General features: G+C 52.4%; 1 protein-coding gene across 1 annotated transcript; it reads right to left on the bottom strand.

The window, feature by feature from the left end:
• Positions 1 to 834: 834 nt before the first annotated feature.
• Adora2a (adenosine A2a receptor) lies at positions 835 to 9770 on the bottom strand. The gene is made up of 2 exons (XM_032888942.1): positions 9205 to 9770; positions 835 to 2564 (listed from the first exon to the last, which is right to left on the bottom strand). Exons 1-2 carry the CDS (start codon positions 9525 to 9527, stop codon positions 1655 to 1657), a joined length of 1233 nt encoding a protein of 410 aa, XP_032744833.1. The 5' UTR covers positions 9528 to 9770; the 3' UTR covers positions 835 to 1654.
• Positions 9771 to 11050: the final 1280 nt, after the last annotated feature.

Here is an 11050-nt window from a genome sequence, read left to right on the forward strand (position 1 = left end):
CATGAAGGCATGGTGTCTTAGATGCATCCCTTTCCCTTGCTTAGCTGTGTAAACCAGGGCAAGAACTTAGCCTCTCTGAGCTCGTCAATCACATGTAAAACAAGGCTCCTTAGGCTGTGTGGAGATCATGAAGTTTTAACATCCTTTTCCCTGAATGACAGCCCAAGAGATACTGCACTGCCCTCAGAAGCCCTGTCAGAATTTGCCCTGGCTCCCTGCCCATGCCAAACCATCACCCCCATCCACCACAGTGAGACAACAGTGTCTCCTTCAGCAGGGGCCCAGAAGCCAAGCCTGGAGTGAGGGGTGCATCTCATAGGTTTCTTTGTTGGAAGAAAGGGAAGATAGCTTGGCCTCAGCCCAGATCTATTTCCAGGACCTTTGTAGCCTCTTGGCTAAGGAATGGAGTAGGGGAAGGACTGATGGACACAGCTGTAAAAGGACTTAGAGACAGGTCTTCCTTGTAGGACATGTGGCAGGAAACAAGGGGGGTGGGGCTAGGTCCTCTTGCTCTCAGTTCTGAGGACAGGAGGGAGGTCATTGACGCTGGAGCTGTGACTGAACACGCAGTCCCCCCTCGTTCTGTGATGCCTGTGAGGAATGACGAGGCCTCCCTTAGGAAATGCAAGTATGCCTACCACCCCACGCCAACCCACCCCACCCCAACACACAGGCATCTGGATTCTGCTGCGACCAGGAGAATAAGACCCTGGAAAGTCCCCAGGATTGTCAGTCTGCAGATCAGATTTGTCCATCTGTACGTATACCTACAATCAACAAGAGCTCATTATGTGTGGGATTGAGGGAAGAACTCACACGTCATTCTTGGCACGGGCAAATTTAAAACACAGTGTGGCTCATTTTATTTTACCTCAGGGGAAAAAAAAAACCACAAACAAACAAACAAGTCCCTCCAGAAGGAAAGGCAGTAGTCAGGGCCTCGGACAGGGTAGCGCTGAACTACCCAGGTTCAGGTCCATGGCTTGACATCTCTAATCTCTCTCATGGGACCTGAGCCCATGCTCTGGAATCCTTCCCTTCATAGTTGCTGTCTTCCAGCCCAGCTTTGTTGGTCAGAGATAGCCCTGTGACTAAGTGCATGGTAGCTTGGGCTAGCCCAAGAAGACCACCTTCAATTCTTTGGGACCGGGGTCCCATCAGAATCGACCACAGACCCAGCAGGCAGGGGAGGGGGGAAGTCAATAAAATAGAACGGGTTTCCTCACATTTTTATCTTCTTGAAAAAGAAATAGCCAAGTGCCCCTTCTAGGCCAGCAGCTCCCTGAGCCCTAGGCAGTCTGGGGAGAGTAGTGTACTACAGCAGGAGGTCTGAAGCTCCTATATTCTAGCATCGGGCCAGGCCAGTCCTCTAAGCCACAACCGCTCTAGAGAGACAAGACAGCTTTTTGGACGCTTCTGGAGCAGGGGAACTGGGCCCTGCCTTTGCAGATGCTACTGCAGCCCTGACCTAACACAGGGCCCCGTAGCACGAAGCATTGCTTCCTCCACCCCAGGCCTTTTTTACTGGGCTTCATGCTGCTCCAACTTCATGCCCCCTCTTTGTAGTTCAAAGTGGGAGCCAGGCGCCCAATGGGTTTCTCTTCCCTTAGTGAGATTGGTCCAGCCAACCAAAAAATATTAAAATGTCTTTCCCTCAGGAAGGGGCAAACTCTGAAGACCATGAGGAAGCTCCTACTCTAGCCTGGACCAGATGATCCCTTAGGCCAGGGTGCTCTTGGCCTTCCTGGCGCTCCTGGGTAGGAAGCTCCACATCCCGAGGAGAGCCTTGGGCACTCCCTCCACCCCCCAGCCCCAGAGTGTAGCCATTGGGCCGCCGTCCGGAATGGGTGGCACTGCCGTTGGCCCATACCCCCAGGGGGTGGCCATTAAGGCGGAGGCTGACCTGCTCTCCCTCAGTGCTGTGAGATGCCAGGGCCCAGGCACTGGAACCCCCTGCCTGGAAGGGTTCCTGCCGCCTCAGGACGTGGGTTCGGATGATCTTCCGGAAGGTCTGGCGGAACTCCCGGATCCTGTAGGCGTAGATGAAGGGGTTGACGACGGAGTTGCTGTGGGAGAGGATGATGGCCAGGTACATGAGCCACGGAGGGGCGTGCCGGCACGTGGAGCAGAAGAAGGTGAAACAGTTGATGATGTGCAGCGGCAACCAGCACAGAGCAAAGAGCCCGACGATGATGGCCAGGGACTTGGCAGCGTGGACCTCCTTCTGCAGCGTGGACCGAGTCCGCTCCCCTGGCAGGGGCTGGCTCTCCATCTGCTTCAGCTGTCTCCGGGCCGCCAGAAAAATCCGTAGGTAGATGGCCAGCATGAGCAGAAGGGGCAGTAACACGAACGCAAAGAAGTTGTAGTAAACCATGTAATTCATGGGCACCACGTCCTCGAACAGACAGGTCACCCGGCCCTCGCCGCAGGTCTTCGTGGAGTTCCCGTCTTTCTGACTGCAGTTGTTCCAGCCCAGCATGGGGGTCAGGCCAATGGCAAACGACAGCACCCAGCAAATTGCAATGATGCCCTTCGCCCTCATACCTGTCACCAAGCCATTGTACCTGGGGAGAGAGGACCGGCATTAGAGGTTTGCTCAGTCAGAGTCTAGCAGGACTGAGAAGCCCACAGAAGCCCACACGGTAGTCCCCGTGTGCTGGCTGTGGGGTCTTGGGCCACTTCCCCCCGCCCCCAGCCTGGGTAGCATAGTCTTTTTTTTTTCTTTCTTTTTTTTTTTTCCGGAGCTGAGGACCAACCCAGGGCCTTGCACTTTCTAGGCAAGCGCTCTACCACTGAGCTAAATCCCCAACCCTAGTATAGTCTTTTAAGTGAGGCACTGAGCACTGTCTGTTTCAGAGCTGCAGGGGGTTAACTGGAAGCAGACATCCAGGACACGGAAACCCATCACACAAATGGTCAGGTGTTGTTAGTCTTAGGACATAGTCTTGAGACTCCATTTGAGTTTGGCTCAAAAGAAATAGATGGTCTTAGGGGGGCATAGTCTACTTCCGTGATGGTTAATCTTGGTTCCTAGTAGAGCACACTTTCCTTTAAGAGTAGGGCAGATCCAGAGTTCTGGGAATGGAACTATCCAGATAAGACCTATAAGTGGCCCGAGGCACTTAACACGCCATGCCTTTTATTTTCCTTTGGTCCTCAAGAAGAGGCTGCCCAGGGCATGGAGGAGGAGTGTTAGCCCCAAATCTAATGAACTATTACCTCCCCTCCGAATCCACCCAACAATCCTCTGGGTGGAAGTGAGACAATTGTGTATTGACATTTTCCTGGAAATCTTAATAATCGTGAGGTACTGAACGAGGTGGGAGAGAAGACAGTAATCTGCCTGAGGGCCAGACGAAAATATTCTTGCGCTGATTGCCAATTCCGGGTTATGGGGAGGGAGCCTTGATTTGTCAACTAGAAATTTGCCTCAACTCCACTGGAAATACATCGTCATTTTGGTAAAAGAACGTTTTGTTTTAGTCTTCTCGACTTATAAAAGCGGGGGTTTGGTAACACCTAAGGGGTGAGCTTATGTTTAATGGTTTTGAGTCTGGCAACACAAGACCACCCTCCCAGTATAGCTTTGGATCTTCAAGTTCAGGTTAGACAGCTTGGAGGAGTGTTTCTTGCCTCCTCCAGGGCTGGGAGCCTGCTTGGAGTAGGAGTCTCCTGAATTCATCTCCACGTTGTCAGCTGGAGGACGGGGCAAACGGTAGGTTTCAAGGTAAACATATACACCTTTTGATTCCAGACTCGAAGCAGCGACAGAGAGGCTATGACCTATGGGTGGCAGACTCGGGTACCCACTGTGAACAGATGTAGGAAGAAGGCTGGAGTGTGTTTATCTTGTCTTTGTCACCATGTAATGTGTATGCCCCCTGCCCAGCATTAAGTAAGTTACCTCCCATGTGTGAAGGTCTAGGTAGAAGCTTCATCATGAAAGAAAGAAGGAAGGAAGGATGGAAGGAAGAAAAGAAAGAAAGGAAGAAAAAGAAGGAAGAAAAGAAAGAAAGGAAGGAAGGGAAGGAAGGAAGGAAGGAAGGAAGGAAGGGAAGGAAGGAAGGAAGGAAGGAAAGGAAGAAGGGACAGAAAGGAAGGATAGAAGGAAGAAAAGAAAGGAAGGAAGGAAAGAAAGAAAGAAAAGAAGGAAGGAAAGGAAGGAGGGAAGGAAAGAAAGAAAGAAAGAAAGAAAGAAAGAAAGGAGAGGGGAAAAGAAAGAAAGAGAGAGAGAGAGGGAGAGAGAGAGAGAGAGAGGAAAGAAGGAAGGAAGGGAAGGAAGGAAGGAAGGAGACAGACATACACCCAGTGTTGCTAGATCTCAAAGTGGGCTGGGTGTTTGGAGGGAAAAAACTTCCATTTTACATGTCGTCAATTAAGAAAGGGGGGGAAAACCCTGTACTTTCTAACTATTTATCTAATCTGTCCCTCTGTTTTAGAGCTGGAGAAACTGAAACTGAGACCCAAGGGGAAGCAGGGACTTGCTGTGGACATTCTGAGGCCCAGGGGCAACTCGAACCCAGGCAAACTTTCTACCACTGAGCCACAACTCCAGCCCGGTCAATCCAGAATCTCTTTTCTCGGGAGCTTTGTGGGCCCCACCGGGTGGGGCCTTGGTCACCTGCAACAGGGTCTCTGAAGGAGGGTCCCAGACTTACTATCTCTACCAAGCACCAGAAAGCAAGCCCTGCGTGTCTGCTTGCCTGGAGGCTCAAAAGTGAAGTCCTGGGGTCCCCACCCCATCTAATACTTACATACTTTGTGCCAGGCACCCCTCAATTGTGCTTTTACATGATCCTCACGGGAGGGGAAGCTACATTAGTGGTCACATCTTTTCTGGGACAAGCGTACCCTTCCTGGTTCCTAGTCCTGGTACATTCCTGTGAACAAGGAATGCTATGTCACTTCACCTCTCTGGGCCTCAATTTCCTTATTTATGGACCGAAACTAAGAATTCTAAACCGTTCACTACTGCCCATACGGGCGCAATGCTGAATTTAGTGCACGGAAACCCCAGGGAGCCACCCTGTGACTCAGGGTAGATCAGGGCTACTCAGTTGCTGGTCAGAGAAACGAGCTGCCCAGGAGACTGAAGGAACCTTGGGGATGGTGTAGGGTCTCCGACTTTGGTGACTTTGGAACTGTTTTTAGGATAGGTTTCTCTGTCCCTGGTATTTAGAAAGGTGGTACTCTTGGAGAAGGGATCCAATTCAGTAAGTCTGAGTTAATGAGCTGTTCTTGGGGACAACAGCCCAGGTCTGACGGCTCCTGAGAATACACCATGGAAATCCCAGGTTTGTCCAGTTTTCTTTTACTGACAGGGAACCCACAAGGGGAATTCTTCCACAGCAGTCTGGAAAGAAAGTCCCTTATGGGGACGGAACCCAGTATGTTAGATGTACTTTCCTACGTTGGCAAAGTACAGAGGGGCTTAGGAGACATGTTTAAGCACATGCATGTATTATGTGAGCGTACACACACACACACACACACACACACACACACACACACACACACACACCCCAAATAGGAGCCCATGCTCATATTTCCAGCATCTGGAAACAGAGGCGGGAGAATCGGGAAATCAAGGTCCTGGAACAGAAGCCCGAGGGCTAGGCTCAAATGGAATCTCAAACAAACTATAGCTATTCCAGGCTTGTATTTCTGACTAACACAGTCTCATTCTGGCCTTCTAGATAAGTACACTCGGTGTCACTAGAAGGATGCCCGGGCTGCCTAGCAGGATGTGGGACCATTCCAGGGAGCCTCGGAGATGTAGGATGTTTCTGTCAGAGTTTCTGGCAGTGCCTGTTTTCAAGTGGCTTCTACATCCCTGCACCCTCCAGCCTGTAAAGGTTGCCTTTCCCTCCAAAGTCCTGATTAACCGTACTGGGGCCTCACCCGGTGGCTCTAGAATATACCCACAATTCCAGTTGGAGTTTTCAGGTATCTTTGCAACACGGAGGAGAAGGCAGGACTTTCTAAGTCATCTTACGGGGTCAATGACCTAAGAATTGAAGAGCATCTCACCCCAAAGGAGAAATTCGAACTCCTTTGGTAGACAGAGACCAGCCTTAATCAGCCGCACATCATACCTGGCACTCAGGAGCCAGGCCACCTCTCTTCCATACCCACAAGTCCACTCACTCCTTCCGTGGGATATTTGCTTGGCCTTTACTCTTCTGACACCTGCCCACCCCACCCCCACTTTACACCGTCATGACAATTCAGATCCCATGACACCCATATAGCAAGACTTCCTCCAGGGCACACTGCACCCTCACGAGCATCATTGTGGAGGGAAGAATGGAATCCAGGTTTCACATATGTCGAGCAACAAGGATTCTACCTCTGAGCTGTGCCTCTGGTCCAGTAGGGGCTTATGGCCAAGCCTGTGGTAATAGGGATACAGACCCAGACCTCTGGCCCGCTACAGACGTACTCTGCCACTCTGCATATGCCTGGCCCTCCTGCCCTTTGGGAATCAGAGAAAGGTATTTTATAGGACTTTAGGTCTCCCACCAAATGGCTGCCTTTGCGTACTTTGGCCCGTTACTTAGGAATGGGAATGCCACAGGCCGGTGTGAGACCTGGAGACAGTGCTGTGAAGGACCCCCCAGGAAAGGAAGCCTGGTCTCTTACGCCGGTCTTCCTGGCAAGCATAGAATCCCATCTTTGCCTTTGACCTGTTTTTATTACTCACGAGGTTCTACAGGGTGCGTACGCTCGGGAAGGAGGGGACAGAGTATCCTGAAGCTAAAAATTCTTTGCAACGACGACAATGAAAGAATTCCTGGTCCACAGTGAGAGCCTGGGACTATGCCTCCATCAAAGACTGAGCCTTAGAAGAGACTGAATGTGAAAGGGGAAAAGTGAGTCCAGGCTAGAAAGCCCCTCCAGATCCCCTTCATGCCCGGTCCCCTGATCCTTCCAGAAATCCCTCATTCCTGGTCCCCTGGTGTCCTCCCATCTCCCCATCATGCCTAAGGAGCCACTATACAAGACACCTCCTTATTCTCTACAATGGGAAACCTCCGGAGGCAGGAGAGTGAAGGAGCTCAGAGGTCAGGGAGCATGAAGGGCTCTAAAGTCCGTCCAGATTGGGAGACACAGATGTCCTTTTCTGGCTCTGGTCTCCCTCAAGGGTCCTGACATCTGCTGGACCAGGAACGATCAAAGGACATCCTGTACTCACACACGATGACAGCTGTAAAACTGCCCATAGGGAAGACGAGATTCCTCGGTGGGCATCTTCAGACCTATGGGATCCTTGCCCGAGACCAGCCCGTGCTTTGCAAGGCCTCACTCAGAGCTCAGATGGCCCCAGGTCCAAGTGGAACTGAGGTCAAGAGGTCCGGCGATGCAGCTACACTTAGGGATGGGCTGTTGGCTTCAAGCCTCCAGCTCACGAAAGAGCAGAATCCTTTCCCGTTACCCTGCCCTGCCTCATCATTCCTACCCGCTTACTGGACCTTTGGTGAGGAACAACACCGAAACTTGCTCCCTTGTTACCCGTGAGAAAACAGGCCCAGCATAGGGCTGCTCGCTCTCTGTAGTCACACGACCCATTCCTATTTCAGGGATTCAGCCTCTCGATTCTGAGCAGACAGAGACAGGGAGAGGTCGGGGAGAGCTGGAATCTTAAAATGGAGAACAGCTATCCTGATCTTCCCTGACATGTTGCTGCTTGGAGTTAGAAGATGGGGAATGTTAAGTTGCTGCTTTCCCCGGGTGTCCTTCTACGTAGACCGAGCCTGTCTCCCAGGGTGGGTGCCACTGACCCATAAAGACTCACACGCAGACTCCCAACAGGCCTCTGTGTTCTAATCTTCCACTGCAAGAACCTGGATGTCTCCACGTTCGACCTTTAACCCTGCCCCTTCTTAGAGCTGGCCCCAATCCCCCCTACACTTTGTGTGCTGTTTTCTTTGATTGTTTTTCTTTTCCTTGAACGGGGGTTTGAGTGCAGACTCCTGGCTAGCCTAGAATTCATCGTTCTCAGACTCTAGCTTTTGCCAAGTTCGAGGACAGAAGCGCCGTGCTTGCTACCATGCCCAGCTTAAGTCCCCTTTGACAGAGTCTTTAAGGCAACGCAAGGCACAGGCTCCGTCCTTTTGAGAGTGCTTGCTTCTTCCCTAGGGCTCCGATTATAACCACGGCGGTGTGACAATTCCTTCCTGGAGACCGAGCCACTCCAGGCGGACCACTCCTCGAAGTGAGGTCACAGTGGCGGTGGGCTACAACCCCTTGGATGGCTGTGAGAGAGCTGGCCCCTTTCTCGGAGCCTCCTTTTTCTATCCGGAAGACGAGAGGAAGGAAATGACCCCGAAGGGCTCTCTTGCCTCTAACCCTGAATTGTCACAGCTCACTTAGTCTGGTCCTTCTTCTTGCTGGATGCCCTCTGCCCACAGCAAAGTTGCTGATGCTTCCTCTGTGGGCGGGAACTCTGCTTGAGCAGAGAAACTCACTAAGGAGACTATGCATCCAATCCCCCCACTATGGAATCTTTCCTCAAGGACTGCAGCCACCCTGACCACAGGACCGAGCTCTGGTAGAAAGGCACAGAGGAGGAGGCCCTGGGAGAGTAATACACTGCCTGGGTTATCTATGGGGGACGGGAGTGCAGAGGGGCTGAGAAGAGGACTCCAGGAAGAACATCCTTACGCATACTTGGCTGAAGTCATTTCACAGAAAGGTCACCATAAGGAAAAAAAAAAAAAAACCCTTTGCGTAGCCAGCCCTAACACAGGCAGAGTCCTCTCAGACCTAGGAGCAATATAATTTGCATAGAAGTCCAAATGACTCACTGTGGCATTTGGCCAAGTCACTTCCCCTTTCTGGGTCACCCTCCTAATGTACACACTGGGGAAAGGCTGGTGGCGGCAGAGGCAGGTTCCTAGCTGAGGTTCTGTGGTTCCCCATCGTTCCCCACCCACTGCGGATCACACACAGAGGTATGCAGAGTAGCTCACACAGCAGTAGCATGTAGTAGGAGAGCCGGGATACCCTTGTCTGATAGCAGCCACACTCGGTTGCCTACAGACAGCCTCAGCATGAGACCTGGGGAGTGCCCTGGATTTATAGGGATAAGCCAGACAGGCATGGCCACCTCCAGCTCTGTAAAGACCCAGACGGGAGTCCCAGGGCCCTGCCCTCTGTGCCCTCGGATCTGAGCCTTATGTGCGGATGGACCCCCTGGCTCACCGGAGTGGAATTCGGATGGCGATGTAGCGGTCGATGGCGATAGCCAAGAGGCTAAAGATGGAACTCTGCGTGAGGACCAGGACAAAACAGGCGAAGAAGAGGCAGCCGTGGCAGGCGGCGCAGAAGCCGGTGCTGATGGTGATAGCGAAGGGGATGGCGAGCACACCCACCGCAATGTCAGCCGCCGCCAGCGATACCACAAAGAAGTTGGTGACGTTCTGCAGGTTACTGTTGATCCACACGGCCCAGCACACGAGCACGTTGCCCAGGATGGCCAGCACAGCGATGGCCAGCTCCACCGTGATGTACACCGAGGAGCCCATGGTGGGAGAAGCCACACTTGGGCAGGCTCAGCAGGGATGCAGGCCTGGGCCAGCTCTCGGTCCATAGCTGCAGCCCAGCCGTCCACCCACCCAAGCCCCGCAGCCCTTTCCTCACAAGAGCCACGAGCGTTCCCAGAGAGAGCTCCCCGAAGATGTTCTCACAGATGACTCTGCATCTCCCAAAATCATGACTTCTCTGGGGGATCTAGCCTGGCTCCTCTCGGCTTCAGGGTTCTGAGGTACCTGTAAAGAGAGAGTCCCAGTGAAGAGCTGAACCACCCTGCCCACTTCAGAGTCAGGCGTGGGCCAGGCGTCCGCCTGAGAATGACTCCCATCTTGCCCAATCTGTGACAGTCGGTCTGTCGGGACACAGGCCCCAAGAGCTCACTGGTTCTAAAGAAGTCGTACCAAGATCTTTACCCAACCCTTCTCAAGGAGTCAGTTCCTTCTCCAGTCTCTTCAGGGCAGACACAGAAGAGAATACAAACAGAACTAGGATTTCCCACTGACCTGTCCCCATGCATCTTTCTCACCCGGGGTATTACAGATACCCACCCTCCCAGCTTGGACTAGCGGCCGAAGATCTTGTTGTTTTTGATTTAATCTATGGGCACAAGTTAAAGTCAAGGCAAGTTGATGTCTATGTTGGCTCCCCTTGAGTAGTTTTTCAAACTTTCTGTAGCTGCCTGGCCAGTCCTCCAGGTCTGCAGTCCCATAAGACCCTCCCTCGAGGAAGGTTCTTTCCCCACTGGGCTTTCCCCATCCCACCAGGCTTCTCACACTGAGCCAGTCTCCAAGACTAACTCATTTTGCTCCATCCCTTCAGAGCACTACCATCCCCATCCGAGGGACACCCCTGCCCCTAAGGTCACCTCAGACACTCCCCAGAGTTCCTTTCTGGAAAGATCTGGGAGTCTTCCGGTCCTATCCTCCAGTTATGGCGGCAAGTGGCAAGTAAGCGTTCTTACCCTCACAGGCAGCAAGAGCAGGGTCCAAGCCAAACCCGCTGCTCGGAGAGAGCTCCCACTAGCAGGCTGCACAGCCAGGCAGAGCAGGCGCTGTGATTGCTTCCCTGAGGGATCCGCCTCCACTTTCCTCCCACACCTCCCCTCTCCCCACCTATCGTAGCTGAGGCTGCTCTAGAATGCTCTAGGGAATGCTGCTCTAGAAAAGCAGGTACTCAGTAAGGACTGCCGTGGAGGACTGTGGACAAGAATGCTTTTCTTTCCCAGGCCTCAGTTTCTCCACACAGACTACAACACCTTTGGGCCCCAGATACCGAGGGCTCATTTCAGCACTTATCCACAGATTTGGAAAGGCTACCCCAGAGTCACAATGTCAGTTCACAGGAATAACTGAGACCCCTAGAAAGTGGAAGTCTTGGTCTCTCCATAGTGGGCCCCAGCTGAGCTTGCAAAACCTTAATGTAAGCAGGACTGTCCCAATAGCCTGTTACTCCCCAAGCAAGAGCTAAAGGATCCTCACCTCCACCCCTAGTCCATCTTCTTCAGTGCTTGACCTCT

Source organism: Rattus rattus, chromosome 18, assembly GCF_011064425.1.
Source record: "Rattus rattus isolate New Zealand chromosome 18, Rrattus_CSIRO_v1, whole genome shotgun sequence".
NCBI lineage: Eukaryota > Metazoa > Chordata > Mammalia > Rodentia > Muridae > Rattus > Rattus rattus.

What these genes read in the sequence shown, in the direction of transcription:
- Adora2a (XM_032888942.1), bottom strand. Translation starts at nt 9,527, where the DNA reads ATGGGCTCCTCGGTGTACATCACGGTGGAGCTGGCCATCGCTGTGCTG. An exon ending in GCCATCCGAATTCCACTCCG is followed by an intron (nt 2,565 to 9,204) that starts GTGAGCCAGGGG and finishes CTCTCTCCCCAG; the next exon opens with GTACAATGGCTTGGTGACAG.